Raw genomic sequence first — 24,398 nt, 5'->3', positions numbered from 1 at the left:
AGGGTTTCTCAAGGTTTCTCCACAAGACCAGAGAGCTGCTTTAACAAACCAGACTACATTTTTCTCCACACACAGACCAATTTCAGCAGCTTGTACTAATTCTCCCTTACAGTGTTATGAACACACCTTTTCTTTAATATTGTAGGTTAAAATATAGCCCTAAAGGAACAAAATAGGCTGGCATTACATCTAGCAATGTACCCACGATCTCTTCTGTGCTGTGTTGGCAGAAAGAAATGCAGATACTAAGGTTCAGTTATATGATATTTCTGAGGAGTCTAGTATCTCCAACTTCTGAACCAACAGAACTGCGCTGTGAGTACAGCAGCCAGGAAAGAGCATGGTGGAAGAAAGAAAAAAGATTAATAACATCCCACATTTTAGCATTTGTAAGTTCTATAAGTCTGCCTAGAAACTTCAGGAGATGTCTGGCAGGACATCTGAAAACATGGGCAAATACATGAGTTACAGAAGATGTCTCCTCTACTTGAGGAACACAGTTTTATCCCTTAGCACTTTTAAGGATCCTCTTGCTAAACTTACATAAATACATAGCAGATCCTGAAGCCAATCCTCCTTAATGGCACTCAAAGCAACTGTTTCACAGCTTTTATAACCATTCACCAAGACATTAGGGCTCAGTTCTTCCTACCTAATTTAGGCAGTTTTATGAGTTGTCTGATCTATTATTTAGGGGGAACCCCCTGATTTAAACATTTGAAGGGAACATTAGCCCTCTCATTAGTGCTCACTCTGGAATAAAAAAGTGATCTGGGCATTTCCAGAGGTGGAATCATTTTATTTAAGAAACACATTTCATCCTCTCTCTCTTCATCTGAGTACAGAGTAAACAAGCGATTTCTTTCAATTTAATGATTCGTTCCCTGCCTGAAAGCATGAACCTTTAGTTTCTTTTTTTGTGTTGGCAGTTATCAGGTGTTTAGAAAGGACACATGCCAATCATGCAGCTAACTTCTGTGGTTTTTCATCTGTTGAAAGAGGTAAAGAAGAAAGAGATGGCAAGGTGACAGAAAGGAGCAAGATTCACTAGATTACAAACATATATTGCAATTATTCAAGCTGTAACAGGTTTTATAATAATAGGGCAAATGATTAATGAGTAAGGTGAGTACACCCTGGCACAACGTGCAAATCTAAGTATTCAAGTTACAAGCACATAAATCTACAACTGCAAACAAGATAAAGTGGGCTGATTTTAGGTGGCTTTACCTTGTCAATGATAGACTGCATGTGGGATTTGTGAGACTGGTCTCCATACAACAGTGAGGACCACTGATCTGGCGCAATGCGTAAACCTGCTTCCATGGCAATTTGAACAATTTGGGAATCATGTTCCCTTCTCAGAGCTTCGTAAGTACGAAATTCCTCCTTCAGTTGCATCAGGGAGGAATCTTCATCGCGCTTTGTCACCTAGCACGGAAAAACAAGCCAAGTACAATTAAGCAGGATAAACTGATGTGAAGTACAAGGCAAGAGAAACATTTAGCCAGCAGTGAACACTGCTATTGGTGCCTACTAAAATAACATGCACTCTTCATCAACTGCAGTCACTATGAAATGGATACCAACTGTAACTCACTCAGAATCTGACCCAGACATTACTCACTGCAGTGCCACACTCTGTAAACATATCACAACATGATCGCTTCATTTCTCTAATCAAGGTATTTTATGTGCATTGCAGTTTTTAGTTTACTTTAGAATACAATTACCAGCAATAAAGCATTTTTTTCTCCTCATTTAACAAGACTGAAGAATTTAGCACATAAGAATGGGCGTTTAAATAGCATTAAGCAGCAAACACAGCTTTACTTTACTACAACTCCCATATTCCACTGCCTCATATTTCTTTGTTTCTAAGCACATCACCACTCAATTAACAGAACTGGCAATTTTTCAGTTTTAGGCCTCTTCCAAGGAGATACATTACACCAACTTGCATACAGGTTTAGTCATGGTGCATCCATTAAACTTGGACAGAATTCAAACTTAGATTTACAGCTTAGAATTGCAATTTTTGCCCACACTGCCATCACAGATGTAGGAGAAACTCTCTAAACACATATGGGACTTGATAGAGATATCTTCTGTAACCGTTTTTAGACTCATGTAATTGTACAGGACAATGAAAAAAGAAAAGCAGAAATCTTTTCAGACACAGTGAATGCTTATTAAAAAGAATTTTACATTGAGGGATCTTTTTGTTATATGAAGAAACATTTTCCTGCATGATGAAATCTCTGAGCAGAATCTTCTTCATACCTTGAAGCATGAGGCTCTGTAAAGAAGCTGGACAACATGCCCAATGCTAGTTTTAGAAGCCTGAGGAAATCGCGGCTCCAGCCTCTGAACCACAAAGAGAACCAAGACCTTTCGTGACAAGGCAGATCCATCTTCCAGAGCCAGCAGAACCAGCTTTAAAGCCTCTTCTTGCATAGCTGTGAGGAAATAATGAAAAAGAATATATTAAAAAAAAAAAAAAAAAAAAAAAAGAGAGAAAACCAAGGAAGGTCTCTGCACTGTTTCATGTCTCCCTGCAAGCAAGGGTAAGAGACTAGGCACAAACCACACACAGAGTTTGGGATATCAGATGATAGGAAGATTTCTTGATTCCTGTCTATCTTGATGATTTTTTAACGTAAGTTTTTTAAGTGCACTGCTCTCACATCTTTCCCAGCAACAGAATACTGAGAGGCTAAAGAATGGCAAAGCTGGTTCCCATGCAGGTAGAAGAGCAATTAGTGCCCACACAAACAAATTAGGAGCTGTACCGCTACATATTTTGCTAGCAAATTAGCCTCAATGTTCCTTGCAGCAGAGCCAAAGCTAGCATCCCAAAGCTAGTCTTCTTCCACTTGTTTCAGTGGTAAAAAGCTTCTATTTTAAGAAACTGGCTTCTGATTCAAATAATTCTTTTTATTCTGAGTTGGCACTCAAAGTGAACTCTCTTTCAAGCAACCAGCCTTTATACTGATTTGTTTTTAGCAAAAGCAGTTTAATGTTCCATGCAAAAGAATTCAGACTTCTGAATAACTTCTAAGCTTCTAAAAAGACATGTATACACAAACACCTGCAGGTACCAGATCGCTCCCTACTGCTGTTTTGTCTGCTTATTTCCCTTGGTTAGGAAAAGATGACATGTCTAGTCGCTGCCTTCCTGTTTCTAGAAAGATCCTGCTTCTCCAAAGGATAGCAGGAGAGACTACTTCCTATTTTATTGTAGCACAAGAACAGAAGGACATCGACTATTCTGAATTTTATGGAAGAGCTGCAAAAGCATTAAAAAGGTGAGAAAGCCCAGGACAGCAGCCCAACAGATAACATCATTAATTCTGAAGACCTACAATTAAGAAATCAGGCCACAGCCTAAAAGAAAAGAAATCCCTCAATGTCAGTCACAAGGATACCCATTTCTCAATCCTCCTCAATTCTGAATTGTTTCTAGAACAAAGAAGTATTAAAAGCAACATCACCTACCCGGTCCAAGGAACTGGCATCCTCTGGCTCTCACTGCAGCCCAGAGGTTGGAAGAGAGCTGCTGAGGATTTTGATGCTGAAGAATGAGCTCTGTGACTGTTCTTTCACCAAGTGACCGTGCCGCACGCATGGCTCTGATCCGTCCTTCTTCCTCCACTAGCTGGCAGTGAACCAGTGTCACAAGTTTCCTTTGCATAGGACGACTCAGGACACTCTGAGTAGTACTGTTCAGACCCACACCTTCAAAATAAAATGAGGGAGAAAAAGAATAAACTATCTCATATCTCCTCTTCCTGTGCCAGTTCTCAATTACTATGCTGGAGAAACACAAAACTAGTTTTTCTGATGCTACAGAAAAGGTGTATAAGTTTGTTTTGGTTAGTTTGTTTCACTCAGCATTAGAAGCTAACAGTCAGCCTTCCCCCAGATTCATGCCTTGTTGACTGATTTGGCTCTCTAAGACAGTGCAGCCTCAAATGAATTCTCTCCCCACACTAGAAGTCTGTCCTGAGACTTCTGCTATGGATTCCCAAGTGTCTCCTCAATGGTAAAATCATACTGCAGTCCTTCCCTTATTCACAGGCCGCAGGGATCACTGCCTTCTTTGACCACCTGTTTTCAGACATCAGTTTCTTGCCTGTGTTTCATTAGCATCCACATCTAGGAGGGAGTGACAGATTTTCTAAGTTCATCATATGTAAGGCAGATAAGATACAAAACTCTTGAATTCAGCTCTGATTTGCTGTGTTAGGATTAATCACTGACCCTGCTCTTGTGTACGACCTTGTATAAACACAGTATTACTTCTCTTTTATGCTCCATATCCACTAACTTCCTTGTTTCAGTTTTTTTCCTCTGCCACAAACACACTGCATTACAGTTATCTCAAAGCAAAGCAGAAGTCAAAAAATACTAGTTTTTATTTTTACCTGATGTGCTTTGGGTTTCTTTACCAACGAATTCAGCCTTTCCCTCAGTATTATTTTTGACATAATGGTTTTATTTATTTCCCATAAGTAAAGGCATGACCTTAATGCTCAGGAAAGTGGTTTCAATGTGGTTTTGAACTAGGTCTATGCCCATTTATCCCAAACAGACTAAATAGCACCTGAACAGTTTGTTACACATGGTATTTCCACCTATCATCTTCCCAGGAATGCAGGCAGGAATTACCTCTTGCGCTGCTGAGTGGTTTGAGGTACAATGCTAATTCTTCCACACATTTTTTGCTCTCCTCGTAATGCTTGGTATCTTCAGCTCCACTACATATAGTAATTGGCTGCTGTTCAGGAACCTGGAAAGAGATGACGTACATTTATGACAAATACACAGAAATATCTGGCAGCCATGCTTACAAATATCAAATTAAGTTTGTTAATACCAAGTATTTCCTGTTTTGTTCTTTTCTGCATTTTTCTACATTAGCAAGCAATTTTTTCAGCTTTAGTAAACAAACTGCAAAAATCTACCAGTTAAAAACAAGATTAAACAGATGTAGAAAATTCATGATTATTGTATCAGATTTCTTTTATTTGGTGGCTGACAGGAAACAGAAATATGACAAGAGATATCAGCATTTTTTGCAATTATACTTTTTTTGCTGAAGCCACATGCATATTGGGACATCCCCAAAGCTGGATGACCAAATACAGAACAGATCAGATGAACACTGATTTACAGGAAAGTGCAGATTCGCATCCAGGGCCTCACAGCTCTACAGTCATCCTGGGATAAGCAATCTGAGCTACTTGGATTAGTGGGAGAAAGATTTAGCAGCAAATAGACTAGGCCACTCCTGCAATGTATTTTGCCCAGACCCAATTAATCAAGTAGTAAGAGGACATTATCCTACACAGCTACAAAGTCCAAGTGTTAAACTGACATCACAGGCCACGCTTGGTTTTATTATGTTTTGGTTATGGCACTTGTGCAAGTGTTCACCAGGAACTGACGTTTTTCAAAGGTATGCTGGATCCTAACCCCCAAAGTTTTATTTTTGTTGCTGTTTTCTCCAGTTGAATTCTTACAGCTTTAAACAAGTTTGGATGGACAGTACAGCACTGTACTAGTGCCTATAAGCAACACTATTCAGCAATCAATCCAATAAACACGCAACAGCATCAAGAACTGGGGTTTCTCACAAGACTAACTGCAAGATTTTAGCATACACTACCCAAGTGCAAACAGACCTCAGACTTTGACTTATTTCCAACTCAATCCCCATCCCACCGGCAATAACATAATGCTAATCCTGTATAGCTGCTTACATGACCCTCAATCTAAAAGAGCAAGCCTTTAATGCTTGAGCTATGAACCTGCCAGCCTTCACATGTTATACAGCCATGCAGAGTACCATTACAATGGCAGCAGTGAACATAAGTAAAATACACACGCAAACACACATTTATGTTCATCACCATGCATACAAACAGGAGCTTCCCTGTTGATTTAAGTAGAAAGCCATCTGTTCCAGTTAGAGGGGATGTCACTTCCACAGGCCCAGAAGACCAGCTGTGCCAGATGCTCATTCTGGCACACATCACAAAGTTACTGTTTGCATCATTTTTGCTTCAAAAGTTGGTGACAAAAAAGTCTGCCAGTGTAACATACAGGCTGCAACAATTAGGACAGTTGATACCACCCCACAAACAACACAAGATAGGATGCATCTGGCACTTTCACACCACTTACACGGGAAAACAACAAGCTTAATCACAGCAAGCCAGGAAGGCTGGCCTGGATGCTTTCCATGGACCACAGCTAACTTGGGAAGGATTTTTTTTTTCCCTAGTTTCTATGCAAAAAAGCTTTGAGCAGAAGATTTTGCAGCTGTGCCTTATGGAGGTCAGCCATAACTGTTTCAACTGCAGCAGCCTCAGCTGGACCGGATTACTGGGCTTTGGGAAACACACATTAGCACCTACAACATTTGCTTTCATGTTCACAGAACACTCCACCTCCTTCTCAAAGTTGCTGCCATTTTATCAGCCTGCTTCTGTCTGGGAAGTTACACAAGCAGAACTGGCTCATTGATCAAACAGCACACGCATCTCATGCATTTGTACTGAGACAGACGGTGCCCTATAGGGCAGTCCCTGCCCTATCTACTGCTGGAATGGGTTTTCTGCACAACTCCCACGTCCCCCTGCAAGCATTCAATCTGCCAGCTGCAACAACTTGAAATGCAAGCAGAGCATCACAGCAGCAGCAGCCATGGGGCAGGAATCATAGAATGGCTCGCTCAGCCCTGGATTTCAGTCAGGAATCAGGCAGGGTTGGTTCAGCACGTGTTCACAGCAGTGGTCTGGAACACTATGCAGCACAACACAGCCCACCAGACACTCTTGCAGAAGCTCACAGAAAGCTTCCCCTTTCCCAAGAGAAAGTTGGCACAGGAAAACCTGCCAAGAGTTAACAAAGCTATTCAACTCTGCATATCTGCACATCACTGCTATTTCTCCTCTTTGCAAAGGAAGCTTTAGTGTAAAATCCAAAAGAGCAGCTCAAAAGAGATGCAACGTTCATCTTAAGCTGAAGCAAGCATCGCGTGGAACAATAAAACAAGATGCTTATTTTGTGGTTTCAGGAGTCTCAGGAGATGAAAATACCTTTCTTCTCACACACACACCACTGAAGATGGAGCACCTCACAGCAGAGCTTGTGAGTAATTTGTCCTTTTGCTGGTACTGCTATATGCAGTTCCACTTCTCCCCATGCATTTATCGCTGTAACAATTATAAGAACAGCACTGACCAAGAGAAAAACAGTACAGCCACAGTTTATGAAAGTCACATGAGAGCTGAATGTTAATTCTGGCTTTGTCAAGCAGTCGCTGGAGGACAACTGAGAAATCACTCAAGTTCAAAGCATTTTCACTTCCCCTTCTCAAAATATCTTTCCAAGAGCAGGCCGGACGCCACAGTCCCTTCTGTTTACACCTCTTGAGAACCTCAAAATAGATGCCCTGCAGAATGAGTTCATGATTTTCACCCTCACTCAATATTCCATTTTCTCAGACACCACACCCTTTGCAGTTTTCACTGCAAGTACATTTACATAATATCACAGACATCTCCCAACAGAGAACAAGACCGGAAAAATAATCTCAGATGCTTTATTACTTTCAACTTGTGTTCCTTTTGAGTACACCTGCCTTGGCAATGAGTGCAGAATGGCAGCGTGGTTGTGGGAAGAGGCAGGTTGTGACACATGAGAAGGTGACCAGGAAAGCATGCTGCTGCATCACCTCATACCAGGCAGAGATTCGGAACTGGCGATTTAGCTGTAATTTCATGAAGGATGTCAGCTTGAGTTGTCACTAATTACCATCAGATATTTAACTGCACAGAACAAAAACATGCTGAGCGGACCAAATCCCTCTTTGTCTGGTATGAAAACTGTTTTACCCCACTCTTATCCTCCTACAAATGTGCATCTTGCTTCCTGTCAGCAAGAAACAGTTAAAAATTCAAACCAACACGACTACAGTCTTCTGTCTTCAGTTCCTCAAGAGTTTTCACCAGAGATTTGTGAAGGGCCCTGCAGAAAGCTCCTTTTTTGTGACACCTCATTTCACCAAAATTATCAAGTGAGCTGCTAATATAAGCTCTGCAGTTGTAATCTTCCTCCTTCTTGTGGGCTGTCACTTCATGACATTCCCACATTCTCTCTCCATACACACAATTGCATTGCCTAATGTCTGGAATTGTATTTATCACAGGTGACTACAAGAGAAATTGAAGTGCCCCAGGAACTTTTGTCACTTGACACCAACTGTCTGGAATGTGAACCCTTCTGTTTTGTATGGCACAGAAAAGAGGAGGGAAGAAATGAGATGACAGATCCATGACTGTGCACCTTCAAAACACTGGCCCAGTGAATGCTTAAAGCAGCCACACAATAGCAAGTGATCTGTGGATGCTTGAGCAGTCAAAATTCAATACTTAATTCCATTAGAAATAGGCTTAAGAGATTTCTTCTCTACTTGAGAAGTTTAAAAAGTTCTGAATCCATTCCTATGAATGCTCTAATAAAGCCTTTCTGATTTGTACTAACGACCACTGTCCGTCTCCTTCTTCACTTCTTCTCTTAGCTCTTACTTAGGTGCTCAGATATTTCCAGCTCTCTCAAGGACAGCAACTGCCTCCTTCCCCCCACCATTCCTTCTCCCCCCACCTCACTCATGTGTGTGCTGAACCACATGACCACTGCTCCAGAGCTCACCCTGCACCCACTGCTGATGTGCACCATGCTACAGCAGGAAAGCAGAAGGGTTAATTTTCACATCAAGCATGGCTTTAAAATGGGCAACAATTTCACTCATTGGAAAATGATTGGGAGAGCCAAAACTGACAAACAAGCAGTAACTCAAAGAAGAAACTGACACTCTCCAATGCTAACCAGCTCTTCAGGAAGTTAATGCTGTTGCCAGAGAAACAGGCACCGCTCCTCTTGGTGCCCATGTGACAACTGTAGCCCATTTTCCCTGCTTACTTCACCCACTGTGCCTGTGTGAAAGCCAGCCAACGTGATTCGTCCTGGAATCCTATCACTGCTGCCAGTCACAGCAGAATAGATTTGTTTCTTCAAACTGCTTGCTCTCTGCCTCCAGCAAAAAAGCACACAACGCTTCTGAGTGTGTACTTCTCAAAAGCTTCCCCAAAGGGAAAAGAGCAAACTGATCTTTCTTCTCCCAGATAAAAGCTATAATTGTGTTCCACTCTATTTCCTTCTAAGATGAAGCCTCTTTTATGGAATTCATCATTTAAAAATAAAGTATTACTGGTTTTCCTGGGCTCAGGTTCAGGTGTACAGTTTGCTGGAAATTAGGGGAGGTTAAAGACATACAGCCTACTAAAACTACTAAGTCACAAAGTGGAACAAGAAAATGGATTTTGTTTCACACCAAAATTGATGATTCTACTCATTTCATAAACTGGATTTGCTGCTCACAGATCGTTTTTGTTGATGTATGCAAAAGAGCCCATCTTCTTAAAAGGACAGAGTTCAAAGTTAACATAGTTTCTCTGTACTCTTTCTGTCCTTTAGCCAAAGTTGTTTTTTTTTCCTCCTTTGTAAAACAAGTCCAAAACAAGTCCAGACTTTAAAAAGACCAGAGGAAAAAAAGCAACCATTTCCATGTCCTTCACAGAAAAGTAGTCTAATTATTTTATAGTACTCCAGAGTCTGGTAAACACTCCCAGAGGTGCCAGGAAAGGGAAGGGAAAGTAAAAGAAAGGAGAGTGAATTATACTAAGTGCTGATTTCAGTTAGAGCACTAGAAAGTGCTCACTGAAACTAGGAAATCAGGGGGCTGTGTGTGTGTATGCGTTTATCTCATGGGGAAAGTGCACGTGTGTACTAAAAACTGCTAAGATCACCAATTATTGTTTAGTTAACAGAATGCAGCTGGCAGCATCCATACAGGAATGGATGGCAAACAAAAGGCAAGAGAATGCAGACTCCTTTAGTAGCATTTGCAGCTTTTAAGGACATCATGAAATAAACAAGGTTATATGAATCTTCACTACGTGAGGTATAAGATAGAAGAAGACCAAAGAAATAAGCCAGTAAGTTTAAGTCTGAAGCTAGAGTTCAGAAGGCTCTCAAGATAAATACTTACCACACTATCCTTCATAGCTCACACACAAACAGATGAGGAAATTCTGGTTGGCTAACTAGCAAAACCAGAATAAAACTCTCCATTACCTGTAACAGGGGGCAGGGTTATTTTTCATCTCATTCCAGAGGGCTTATTTTTGTGGAAATTCTAATTTAAGCTATCACAGCTTCTTTACATGAAGTGCACACAAAACAACTGAACAAATGCAGAACGTTTACCACAAGTGTGAACATCTGGATACAACCAGAATTATTTCTGGATCTCCAGAGAAAAGGGAGGAATATATAAAGGAGAAGGGGAGAATGAAGAGAATGATAAATATTCATGGCATCACACAGATTTCACAGTGCTTGGACACTCTTCAAAGATGGAGCATGTACACATTCATTACAGAAATGGCAGCACAGGGACTTATTACCTTCTTCTGCAGAGTGAGATGAATCACCAGTACAGTGAGAAACAGAAATCAATTTTTAATCTTCTGATACAAGTTCTAGACCAATACATAGCAAGGAAACAAGAAATAAGCCACACTCCTCAATAAATCAAATGAAAACAAGAAGTGGCAAAACCACATCTGGATCTAAGTCACAGAATCTAACGAGAAGCATCGTAGCAACATATTAGCTTCCCCTTTTTATAGCTCCTCTGGAATACAACTCATCTCTTTTCCTTGAGCTGTGCACTTCCCTGAATTTTCTGCTGCCTCTTCAACTCAGCTGAGCAGCAAACAGAAAACAATGACCACTCTAAGATAACCGCATTCCTTCTACATTTTTGTCCTTACTCATAAGTTAGACATGATCACCCCTGCTTGCCCTTATCTCACAGTTCTGTCCAGCCTTGGCAGGTACAGATCACAAGAAATCACTGGTGAACTAATCAGTAAGCTTACACTAATTTAAGTCTGCACTGCAACTGATGAACTGGCCACATCCTTGCCCTTTTCCCTGGGCTGCCAGTAGTACCAGTGCTGCAGGACTACTCACGCACTTCATTACAATTCAGCTGACCCCTGAGTAACCTTTGAGCAGAAAGACCATCTTGGGAAGCCTCCCTGATTCACCTTTGTGAGTTTATATTAACATGCCAGCTCACAAAGTTACACTTTCAGAGTTCAGTTTCAAATTAAACTTAAGGCAGTACAAAGGTTGCTGCCAGAGGGGTCTGTCCCACTTCTTCCCCCCTACGTCCTGCTTTTGGGCCAGCTGATTATGAGAGCCCATTGGGTCATCCAGGCAAAGCAAGTAACCTACTCACAAAAGAAAAACGGCTTTCCAGATCTGACACTGATCCTGATCCTGCTCATCCTTTCAGCAGAGTCTGGCTAAATACAACTTAAGCAAGAAGGAAGAGAACAGAACCAGCCCTTTGTGGTGACAGCCCACAGTTACACTAAATCACAAGCACAAAATTAGTCAGTGACTGGCAGAAGCAAGATCTGAACTGCTGTTCCAGCCATATTGTCTACAGCACGTCACAGCTCAAAACCTGTAATCACCAAAGAGATGCCTACATCTTCAATCAGTAATTGTTTTCCTTCTTTTTATGAGGACAACACAGGAAGAGGTAGTAGAAAAGCACTGTTACCTGAGCACCCACGAGCTGCAGCAAGGCTGAGTTCACAGGAAGAAGTTCAATATCTGTGTTGATAGTGGTCTGGTCAAAAGGGCACGCCTTACGGTGGAGCTTGTTGAGGCACATCTTGCAGACAGTGTGGCCACAACCCAAGCTGATGGGCTTCCGAATTGTTTCGTCAAAAGTCTGTGTGCAAATTGGACAGGAGAGAAAATCCGTCCACTGTGGAGCTTGTACAGGCATTGTTTCAGGAGTTAATTGACAAGACAAAAATCTAAAGCAGATTCCACTGGAATCAAAATCTTTGAAAAAAAAGTCTGTTTGCTTTTAAATATCTTCTGTAAGTACAGACAGTCAGCACATAGTGTGAAACATAACCTGGAAGAAAACAGAAACAGAAAATTAGCATTCTCTACCGGAACAGGCATCTGAAATCCTCTGTGCTACGTGAATACCACATGTAGAGGTAGAGCTGAACTAGGAGGGCAGTTCTGATGTTAAACAGAGGATTCAGTCATGACTTGTTTTAATTTCAGCTATTTTCTGGCACTGGAAAAGACACTTAAACCTTCCTGCTCTTATTCATCTTAAAAAAAAAAAAACAAAACAAAAAACCAAACAAATCAAGATAGTTATCTTACGAAAGATGTAAGGCTGGATTAATTACCTTTCAAATTTTTACGTTTTTCTTTACAAATGATTCAATTAGCATTAACTAGATCTGAATCAAAACAAGACAGCTTTCAAAGTGCTGCTGTATTGATTCCACCAAAACTTTTTTTTTTTTTCAAGTATTCACTAGAAGTTTCAGTAATTTCACCCAAAAGCTGAATCACAAGCCAGCTTCCTCCCAAGCTCAGAAGCTCTGGATTGGCACATGATGACTCTGTGAAAGCACCTGAGATGCCACAGCCTCAGAAGATGGATGTATGGCTCAGGGTTACGGTCAGACACCACCAGCACACAATGCAGTCACACACAGTGCCAGGCATTTACAACTGCTGCAACACCACCAGACTGCAGCTGATCTATATGCCCCCATGGAAGCGTTTGGGGCCAGGCTGGATGGGGCTGTGAGCAACCTGGTTTGGTGGGAGGTGTCCCTGCCTATAGCACGGTGTTGGAACTAGATATTCTTAGAGCTCCATTCCAATTCAAACCATCCTATGATTCTACATGGAGCTACATTATCCCACATGGACCTACCTGGGCACACCTCCCATGCCCTGGGAATCCCCATGCATTACTGAGTGCAATTCTGCACTGACAGCTTGCCCTCAGTCTGTCAACCACAACAAGAATTTACAGAAGTCACTGTCAGCTGTAAGAGCCGGAACTATTTCTCAAATACCCTTTTCTAGCCTTGATCTATACCATTAATTGCCATAAAAGCAGAGCTACATCATGTGTGCGATGGGAAATATGAAAGAGCAAATGTGAGAGGAGGTTATATGAAAAGAATCATTACCAGAAGCAAAATTGGTAATGAAAAAAAAAAAACATTCTGATGCCTGGCTTGCTTTCTTTCATCAGTGAAGGCAGCAGAAAGCAACTCAGGTCACACTGAACTACTACTGAACAGATTTTTCTAAACCAATCACTTCTCTACAAGTCATTGGTTTAGGTTCCATACTAAGGTGTGAGCACTTGCTTGCTATTATTTGTTTAAATAGAAGCAAACCTAGCAACCTCTGAACAAATCTTACCTTAAAAAACAAACACACAACTCAAAGGCAGAAAGAAACTTCAAGTAAGAACTTGTGCAGTTTAGAATCAAAGCATTTTGAAATGGCAACAAAAATCTGATGCCAAAACAGAGACTGAAAAGCCTGAGGCCTTTGTTCCAGAATTTAGCACAATGCGGTTCACGCTTAACATCATTTTGCCAGGGCAAACAATGAACAGTTACAAGTTAAGCTTTTAGCCATGTTTCAACAGTGTATCTAAAGCCTGGTTCTACAGCTAATGAAAAATAATTACATCTATCATCAACAGATGCACAATGCCATATATTGTAGTCTGCTAGGCAGCCAACAAGGAACCACAAGGAAATCAGCACTGCCCAGTCAGACGGCACTGAGGAATAGGCACTGCAGCTGTATGAGCACCTAGGTATTCCATATCCCATTAGAACCTGCAGTAGGTATTACCTTGAAATATCACAAGACCTTTCTGCAAAGAGCAGCACACGGCTTCATAAATCTAGTGCAAGTACTGCCGTGTTGTGAAATACCACTCGGTGCTCACAGCTTAACAGCTGAATCACACTGCTTCCTTTCCATCATGCTGCTATTAAAAGATCCACCAACAGCCTCCCAGTCTCCTCTCCAATTCAGAAATGATTTGAACAGCCTATGTGAAACACTGATTATTAACCACTATGTTAATCCAAGCATTAACAAAAAGAGCAATTTTTTACTAACTGAGAAAATCTAAAACCAGATGCTTATGTGAAACCACACTGCCAATGCACAAAGGTAGGCATGGACATACAGGCTTCGCTATCCCACTTTCTCAACTGGAGAAAATGAGTTGACACACTTTAACACAAGAGTTAATTAATTTAAAAAATAAACAGAGATGTTGTTCATACCCATGCCTCTGGCCACTCAAGAAAACCAGCGTAACAAAATAGATCATTTATTTACAGTCTTAACATTAGGATAAGTTTTTGCTTTCTAGTCTGGGAAGGGTTTTGAAGGGCTGGATAACAAAGGAGGCAAAGCTCACAGCTAAGCACAGCACACAGAACAGTCCTTGCATGTACTGGCCAGCCGGGCTAGAATGGCCTTCACACACATACAGCCCCAGCAGTGGAAATGCAACAACTCCGGGGCACCAGGCTGCAGCTCTCCCCATGACAGGCTGCCCTCCAGCCCCTGGCTGCAAGCACCCACAGCCCCATACTGGTGCCTAAATGCTAGAGGCCACTGGTAGCACTGACAATAGAAAGTACGGCTGGGAGAAACCTCAGGAAACCACCTACTTTTGCATGGTCTAACTGCTGAAACAGATGGCTAACTGGCTTGAGACAGCCAACCTTTCCCCACAGAGGAAAGGAATAGCTGTGTGAGCAACAAGCCCTGCTCTGCTAATAAATCTCCCTGCTGCTCAGCATAGAGCTAACTCCAGTGCCACATACAGTGGGAATGCCATCGCAGGGGCTGACAACTCTGAGCTGTGCGTATGCAGGCTGGCCCTGAGCTAAGCCTTCCACAGCTGCCCATGTACACAGCTTTGGTCTCACTGCTGGGTCCTCATCCTCAGCACCAAGCAGAGTCACACACTGAAATACAACTTAAATCCCACCCAGAAGCACCACAGGCAGATGGTGTGTCAGTAAGCAGTGAGGTGAGGTAAGAGATGTCTTCTTGCAAGCTTTACGACCTGCTACAACCTTGAAAATAACAGGAAAAGTACTCTCTAACTCGATAGAACAAGCACACGAGCAAACACAAGCTACAATAAAACAACAGAAATGAGACAGCTTTAATCACCCCTCCAGAGTCACGCTGGAGGTACGAAACCTCACGAGCAAAACCCAGACTGCAGCCATTTAGGAAGACAAACCCATATAAAAAAAAGCCTCTCCCCATAACATTCTGACTTTTTAACTCATCCCTTCCATTCTCTTTCCTGCTTTAACTCCCAGTATTACATACACACACACCTACACACAAACACACACACTTCTTTAAGCATGACTGAGGAAAATAAGGACATGCCAGAAGAAAAGATGAGAAAACACAGCCCCAGCACACAGCCCATCACGTGCGCTGCGTCACGCACAGCCCGCAACAATCGCAGCTTGTCAGCTGGAGGCAGATGACTCAGCACCCTACAGCACCCCTCCTGCCCTTTCAGGATATGCATCACCAAGAGCACTACCTGCTCCTCCATTCCCACCTCTCTCTTTATGGCACTTCTCTAAGCTTTCCTACCCTGGCAGTGTGAGCTCTGGGACGTTTGCAGATCGAAATTGTGGATAATGGTAACTTTTCTTGCCTGCTTTTCTTTCGGTCCTGAAGCTGTATTATTTCTGCCGAGTCTCAGAAATAAAACAAGCAGAACTCCCTGCACCACTGAACGTACAAGTAAGCCTATTTAGTGCAAAGCTTAATGCAAAAGCAGCTCCTCGCTGCCAAAACAAACATAGCTGTGCCAACTGATCTGCTCAAGCAAATACAGCTCTTGGCTGATCTATAGTTTAATCTAATAAAGCATACACCGCTTGATTAATTCTTTCAAAGACTCTTACTGCTCGGCAGTAATAAAACAATTCTGAGAAAGAGCAACCTGGCCAAAGGCACAGGGCTGGTTCTGTGATACATTAATAAACCTCTGAAGCTCTAGGTGAAAAACAAATCAACCTAAATGAAGGGAATAGATAACACCGAACCATCTATCTGATAAGAGGAAACAGATGCATACAGCACAGCCCTACCCAGCAACTGCCACACAAACACCCCAAGACTCACCAACGCCTCACAAGACATATTTAAGTATTTCTCCCATTCCAACGCAGCACGTAATAAACAGCATTTCTGAGAGTGCAGAAATGTATTTCTTTTCTTTCCTGAAGGGAAGCACAGCACCTAACGCTTCAACAAGTCCTGAATCTCATCTTAGGGAAAAGCTGACAAGCTGACCCCTGGGAAATGCCGACCAGCCACAAGTAACCAGTTGTTTATACAGACAAGGCAGTTCCCCAAAAGCACACTGAAGCGACACACACTAACAGCACACACAGCCACCCAGACAGGCTGCACAACAGGACAAACACTGGCCAGCATTCTCTGTATCTAGTTCCACAGAAAAGCCTCTGGGGAAATAAGAGGGAAAAAAAAAAATGGAGAAAGAGACAGCCCATGCCTGAGCAGGGAATAGAAGGCAGAAGAAAAAGCTGCTTACCTCTGCCTGGGGAGCTCCATGAACACCACTAAAACAATAACCCAGAAGAGTATTTCCGACAGGCTGAGCTCTCCCCCCTCTAGTCTTTGCTCTCTGAAACTCTGCTGCACACCCTCGAGTGACGCCAAGCTCCTCGCTTCCTCATTCCTGCCCTGCTGCACGCATGCCCAGCCTGCCCGCTCCCAGCGCAGCCCTCAGCAACACAAGGCAGGGATTCCCACCCCGCTCAAATCCCAGAAGCCTGTGTGTAACACCTTCCTATTCTTTCCAACCCACAGAAAAACCAACAGGCTCCAGTGACGTAAAGCCTCTTAGAAAAAATAGTAATAGCAAATTATCAACACCATCAAAATTCTGCACCAAAAGCACTGAAGCTCAGTTAAACCAGACTCAAGGTTTGCTTTCTCTTAGCCTCAGTAATACAGCTGAACAATGAAGGCTTTCATTCAAAATTATCTTATTTGGTCATCTGTAAAGTTCCTTGGGAAAATGGGGCTGTTTAAGGTCAAGACATTATACTTGTGCAATTTCCTGGCTTGTCACAGCACAAGGGAGAAGGGTGGAGGAATATCACATCTCTCTTCAAGTACCTCTCCGACAGAGAACCTAAAACTAATTTGCAATGATTTACACTTCACACATCCTGTGAGGCAAGGAAGATGTCTTCCTATGGACTATAAAACTTCAACAGAGTTGTTCACTCTGTTTTCCACAGGAGAAAAAACAAAACACAAAAGGAATGAAACCTAACAAATCATCTTCTCGACTCCTTGTCCTCTTTCACCAGTCTCATTCCATCAGGACAAGAGCAATGAAAGGCAGTGTGCATGGAAAGGAGGTCCTGCTCACCCTGCCCCACAGCACAACCCTGGATGTAGCCCCAGCAGTGCACTGTCAGGGATGCCACACGTGCCTACCTTTGTAACTTCTGGGTGGTATCAGACATCTCTTACAGCTCATTTAAAAGAAAGGGGAAGCGACCAACCCTTCACAGCAAATGGTTTCATGGCCTATTACCTAGGAAAAATTTCCTACCAATCATAAGGAACCTCAAACCCACAGATGATTAAAGCTAGGGAATTAAGAGCAGACAAGCAGGTCCAGAACACGCTCCCTTCAAATTAAGACTTCTTGCATATTTCAACGCAGATGACTATCTCCAGCAGCACAACGATTAAACCAGGACTTAAAAAATAAATTAAGGAAAGAATCAATCAGATCAACAGCAAAAAGCACTTGAAATATCAGCTTATATAGCTTTCAGAATGCACACAGGTTCAACTGGTCACAACATATCAAGAGCCACCAACTCTGCTCTCCAGAAGCAACGGCAACCAAACACTTCTACACCCAGAAGCAGAGCCATGTTTGATGAGCTGCCATCTCAACACACCAATAAAAGAATGGCAAACACTAACCTGCTCCCAAGAGCTAATGCCGAAGCAATTCATGTGCCCCCAGCCAACAACACTGTGACACTACTGAGCCTGAGACTTCTGTAAGTCATGGGGAAGGAAAGTAAGGACAATTCCTTATCTATCCCAGGAGACTGAAACAGAAGGCAAAGTTTCTGCATCCAGGAGGACTGTTCTCCCCTATGATATTTTGCAGAACTTACACAATAGCCTACATTGCAGAACATACACATTAACATCTACTTCTATATATAAATGCAACCTTTTAATAAACACAAATGTGCAGAAATACGGCTGGACAGCAACTACACAAATATATCATCTTAACTGAAACAGGGCAACAAACCAGATTGTGTGAGCTCACAAACACCTCACCTGAAAAGTAATGTAAGCAGCAGGAAACTCAAGAGACAGAGATTGGAAGTAGGTAGTAAGCTACAGGTGGTGAATACTTCAGTTGCATGGGCACAGCTCAAAGAACAGGGATCAGGGAACTGGAGCACCTCCCTACAAAGACAGGCTGAGGGAGCTGGGCTTGTTCAGCCTGGAGAAAAGAAGGCTGTGGGGTGACCTCATTGCAGCTTTCAGTACCTAAAGGGAGCCTACAAACAGGAGGGGAGTCAACTCATTGAAAATGTAGATAACTGCAGGACAAAGGGAAATGGCTTGAAGATGAGGGAAGGAAGATTTAGGTTGGATGTCAGGGGGAGGTTGTTTGCTATGAGAGTGGTGAGGTGCTGGAACAGCTGCCCAGAGAGGCTGTGGATGCCCCGTCCATCTCTGGAGGTGTTCAAGGCCAGGTTGGATGGGGCTGGTATTGAATGTGGAGGTTGGTGGCCCTGCCTGTGGCAGGTTGGAGGAGTTTGGAGATTCATCATCCTTGAGGTCCCTTCTAACCCAGGCCATTCTGTGATGCTGTGAGAGAATGTATCAGAGATCAAAATCATGAAATTTGCATCACTCTTTTCTATGCAGGAAAACCTGCAGTGACCTGACTACTACTATAGGTGTTCTGTAACTGAAAAGTAAACAAAGGTAAGGGGTGAGGAACCAGAAACTCATCACCACTACAGCTCCCAGTACCTTGCAGGGCTTCAAGAAACAAGGATGTTAAGTATCCATTTGAAAATTTGGAGTCAGGAGTTCCTCCTGAGCTTTTTTACCCCTTCCAGTCCCTTTAACTTGGAGCTGGTTTTTCTCCTCATTCAGTAGGTACTGCCCCCATTTTAAAAGCAGATAGCAAACAGCCTTACGTTAATAACTGTTTACATAACAGGAGTCTCTAATAAACCTTTGGTTACTGTATTTACCTCCAAACACCGTTTAATTTGGAAGAGTGCATTTAAACATCAAAAAGAGCTTTTAATAAAAGCATCAAGTAAAACAAAGTTATGAATTTTTAAAAAACAGAAACCTATGGAAGCACTGCATACCTGCCCATGTTTTTATCCAAGAGTTGTTTTTACAATCAAAAGAAGAGATCTCCTATTTTCTGCTGTATACAAAACAAACTCTAGACTACTGTGATTTTATTTCAAAGGGCAATGGAGCACCTAGTGCACTGGCATGCTTTTCACCATAACAGGAATTCCTAAATAGGTTGTTTGGTTTGGTTTTGTTTTTTTTACTCACTGAACCTCATAATTCTACTGTGTGTTACACCCTCCTCTACCTAATACTTCTGAGACAGAAGTATTAAACTACATCAGCTTCAGGATTTCAACTGCTCTTCTCCTGCACTTTTTCAGTCAACAACGCCTATCGCTTCTGCATTAGCATAACACTGGATGGTGCATCAACTTTGAAAAGAGATGCAGGTTTGAGAACAGTTGTCCAAACACTGCTTTGCTTACTATGACACCACAACCATAGCCACTGCTTCCAAGAAGTAATGCTGGCACACCGAGGAGATGCCAATGGAGTGTAATCTGAATTTCCCCCATTTTTCTCCCTGCTTGCAGCTCAAGCCTCCCTTCATTTGCCACGTCAAGAGCTGAAAGGAGTACTGTTAGAAGCTGCTGACTGGAAATACCCACACTGTAAACAAAGACCAAATCACAACCTCAGCCTACAAATGGGATTCTCCAGTTAAGGTCTAGCACTGCAGCAACAGAACTTTATCTCCACTAAGACACCAGATAATTATCTGTGCTGCTCACAAGCTAAAAAGGGCTAACCATCTTATCCCTGTGAGGACTGAATCACCCAGACTTACATTTTAACTCCACAATCAAAGAAGACAGATAATTAAATATACTAATTAAGGCTCTTCGGTGTTTTCAGTGCAGTTTCATATACAGCTTATGCTGGGGCAAATCAGAACCACATCACAGCAAGGCAGCAGCACCACGGCCCAGCATTCTTACATCCCTCCCATGTCCCAGCTCTACACCCGACACATCTGTCTCATCTATACCAGGGACCTTGTTCTGATAAAACCAAATCCCTTTCCATCCCATGTCAGCTCCTTATAGACTCCAAAGCTGCTCCAGTTTAGCTGACTGGTCAAGAAGTCCCGGAAACATAAAGGAAAGAAGAAGGGAGAAGGGGGCCAACTGCAAGCCACATTTTGCATCAGTGCAGTTTTATGAAGTTTTCAGAAGCATCTTCACGAGCAGCTTATTGCATAAGGGCAAGGGCAACAGACTTTAAAAGTGTGTCTTATGTAATGAGACCTGTTTCTAAAGTACTAGCTTTTTTTACCTATATATTTAAACTGTACTAAATCCCAGCACTGAGAATAGCAGTCTGGCATGATGAAAAGAGGCGAAAGGGAACACAGAACTCAAATGAACACAATTAATGGAATTCTTCCTTTAGGAAGGTAAAAGCAATCATGTGAATGTTCCAGTAACTAACAGAAAAAGAGGTCACTGAGACCAAACTCAGCCAGATACCCCCTTCTGGCAACCATTGCAGTAGCTTCACTGATAATAACAGGGGGAATATTCAGATAAAGAATGTAAGTTTCACAGATGAGTATTGTGCTTGTTTCCGTGACACAGGCTGCAATTGCATCTCATTAACCACTCAGTCTACACTGGGGCTCTGGTGTCATCCAAGGTTAAGCAGCAGCTCCTTGCAGTAATGGCAGGGAGCCTGGAGAGTTACAGCTCTGTTGCAACTGTTGGATTAAGAAAAAAAATAAAAGACAACAATAAAAGAGTCAAACAAACTGTTCCAAAGGTTTTCTCCATGCCTGAGCACAGTTTCGTTATAAAAAAGTTAAACACTGTGCAACACAGACAAACCTGCTCAACATTTCCAAGTAGTTTTAAATTACCACGCACACACAGCTTGAAAGACTTCAAATAGCAGCAGGAGAGTCACACCACCTTTGCTGAAAAGCAGGTTCATTCAGGTACTTCTGACTCACAGTGTAATTGAGCCTGATCTGCCTTATGCTACTGGCACCTAGTGATTCAATTTGTAGTATTGCTAAAAAGAGCAGTCCCAGGGGCCAGAAATAGCCTGGAGCAAGCTACAACTTCTGAATGTGGTATTTCACCTAACTTGCAATTATTAAACAAAACCTCACATTTATTTCTTATTTTTGCTTTGCTGTTAGTCTCACCTTCCAGATTTATAAATAGTGCCTCTTCTTTGCAGCTTTAAGATTATTAAAAACAATACTTGCGTGGTTCTGGCGAGTGGAAACAAGCAGGCTTAAGTCTCAGCATTTCCATTAACTGCTTACTCCTATCCAACGACTGACATTTCAGAGCTAAACCACAAAAAAAGAACACTACTTGATATTTTTTGATTTAAGTACACCAAACCATGCAAGACAGCCTTGAATAAAGAAGAAAAAATAAAACACCTTCCAACATCCCAGGCATCCTCCTATCAGTAATGATGAGAGGTACAACTACCTTTGGCAAGAGCCTGAATTCAGATGGGAGCAAAAGAGTATGTGGCGTATAAGGGTTCTGAATTATAAACCCAGTCTTAAAGGTTTAAAGTTACATAACTTGAAAATAATCCAAGTGAAAGGGCAAAACATAATCCCATGAAGTTACCTATTAAAATTCCATTGCCAACTTGATGGTTTTCACTACGCCAGTCTTGTAAATGCAGTTCTGCTACAGACACACACTTCTTTTAGAAGAAAGGTCTCTAATTTACTGCTTACTTAGCACAGAACTGATGCAAGTGGAGCAGTTCACAGAAAATAATTCTCTCATTCTCAGTTGATACCACTGTTAAGTACTACAAGATTAGTTCATCTCCAAAAACACACTATAACCACATTTTAGCAGCACCAACAACTAGAAAGAAAATAAGAAATACTCAGGACACTCCATCTCACACATTCTGCTGCCCCAATTCTAGTACAGAAGTATACTATTAAGTATAGAACTCTTCATGGCTGCTGAAGTTGTATATTTTTTAAAAGCAAAGAGGAAACTTCTGTTAATGAACCTGATTCTGAAAGAAAATCGAAGTAGCTCTTTAGTCTGTAATTCAACTGGGCGTTTTGGTTCCTGCTAAGAATCTTCTTCCTGAAGTGGTTGCAGCCCATCAAGAGCTTCTAACACTGACTGCTGTCAGCCCACTGTTTGAGCCTCTAACAGTCCTATGAAGCTCTTACACTTGGGCTGGGAATTGCTTTAACACACAAAGTCTGCTAGGACCAAAACATTTCAGTGTATTTATTAGCATACTTCAGTCACTGGATTTCCACAGGCTTACTGTTGATTTTCATTCTACAAAGACAGCAGTCAAACCAGCTCATCACAGCAACACGGTTGATTTTATTCCCACTCCTCAAAATCTACACTAATTCATTCATGTTGGTTCAGAACTTGTCAGTGAGGCATTGCTGCTGCCTACTTCCCCTCCTGAAGGCTCCCAGTTACTGTCACACAAGCTGCCAGATGAAGGTCCACGGTTTTTCCTCTCTTTCCTGGGGCAGGGTGAGGGGAACAGCCAGCTCCCATTTTTATTTAGCAGGTGAATTCATGTATTATTCAGGGGAAGACACAATGGAATGTGGTTTTAACTCAGATTTTACGTAAGAGAAGCTACACCTGGGATAGTTTCAAAGCTCAGTGAGCAACTCTGCCACCACACCCCATTCTTGTCACACAGTGCTAACATGACAGCCACACCATTATGTCCAGAATGCCGAAGTGCTTAGCTCACCTACCATGTATTGCTGTGGCAGCCTTCTTCCAGGTATGCCTGGAAATCATCTAAATCATACCCAGGCTTCAGCTTGACAGAGATCAAGTTACTCTATTCTAAATTGGGCTAGTGAATCCAGAAACCCGCATATAGATGGCTGTGATCATGTAATTCCTCCTCAGGAGCACACCCAGATACATCCCCACCCAGTCCTGGTGCGCAGTTTTGTTAGAAACATTTGACTGAGAAGTTCCACCGGGAAAGGAACCGACCAGAAAAGCTAACTGCAGGCTGCCGTTTGCTGAACCCACGTAAATCCTCAGACACCAAAATACAGGGGTGGAAATATTTAATTTCTATGAACTGTAATGCAGAGACTTTGATGCGTAGTGTAGAATAATCCTACTCATTTCTGATATGTCTGGTACAGGAATACATGCTAAGAAAGCCTGATAGTGCCTTGCTGGTTCTTATGTCATTTTAATAGCTCTATTTTTCTCTGTTCCTTTTTGCAAATACTGCAGAAAGAAAACAAAACATAGCATGAGGACATGTACAAATCTGCCACATATTCCTCCTCTTCTGGAAGCTTCTCTGCCATAATTACAGTGCTCGGGGAGAAGGTTAGCCTCAACAACTCTGGTAATAATTGAGAAAAAGGGAGTTCTCCTGTTCTCATCTAAGTCAGCCCTTATCAGCAGCTCTCAAAGCACAAGGCCAAAACAGAAACACTACTGTCAGAATTCAAGCAGACAACTAAAGGTGACTTTTTACAAAACAAGTCCTTAATTTGAACAGTAGCGACTTAACTGTGCCTTCCTGCTGCACTTTGCCCACAGTACCATTTTTTTAAGCCACAGTTATCAACGTGAAACTCGTTATTCAGATCCTTAACACAAACATGCCCTTAAACCTGGCAAACAGAATAGATGATTCAGAAGAGAAGAACACAGGAAAATACAAAGTGAGCCATCCTCAAGTCAGAAAACGGCTCTCTGCAAAGTACAACACGCAGAAGCTCAGTAGCATACAAAGGCATCACAGAAGTAACACCTTCAGGTAACAGTCACAATGCAACAGAGCACGTAGACAAGAGGTTAATAATATGCACAGGCATTATCAAGTTCAGAAGACAGCCCTGATGGCTCAAGCTCTCCCGTAGAATTCAATAGCAGCTGGCAACAAAGCGGTCCCATAAAGCAGTCTGGATTAATGCAGGCAACTGAAGTCCAACTAATGCTCACTTT

At 42.1% G+C, this 24,398-nt stretch overlaps 1 protein-coding gene across 11 annotated transcripts in view; it reads right to left on the bottom strand.

Annotated features, from left to right (window-relative positions):
- The window catches only part of RC3H1 (ring finger and CCCH-type domains 1), a 56,074-nt gene that overhangs the window by 25,259 nt on the left and 6,417 nt on the right, over positions 1-24,398 (bottom strand). For 10 of the 11 annotated variants that reach the window (XM_048944148.1, XM_048944150.1, XM_048944154.1 and 7 more), the window contains exons 2-6: positions 11,711-12,076; positions 4,672-4,792; positions 3,499-3,738; positions 2,284-2,459; positions 1,231-1,431 (exon numbers count right to left, since the gene is read on the bottom strand). In XM_048944148.1, the coding sequence (XP_048800105.1) occupies positions 1,231-1,431; positions 2,284-2,459; positions 3,499-3,738; positions 4,672-4,792; positions 11,711-11,941 (969 nt within the window). In that variant the 5' untranslated portion in view covers positions 11,942-12,076. Of the gene's footprint in view, positions 1-1,230; positions 1,432-2,283; positions 2,460-3,498; positions 3,739-4,671; positions 4,793-11,710; positions 12,077-16,609; positions 16,904-24,398 lie in introns of those variants that run through there. The other variant, XM_048944149.1, reaches the window with a different exon arrangement.

This window comes from Lagopus muta, chromosome 5 (genome assembly GCF_023343835.1).
Source record: "Lagopus muta isolate bLagMut1 chromosome 5, bLagMut1 primary, whole genome shotgun sequence".
NCBI lineage: Eukaryota > Metazoa > Chordata > Aves > Galliformes > Phasianidae > Lagopus > Lagopus muta.
This window is presented reverse-complemented; position numbering and strand designations above follow the sequence as displayed.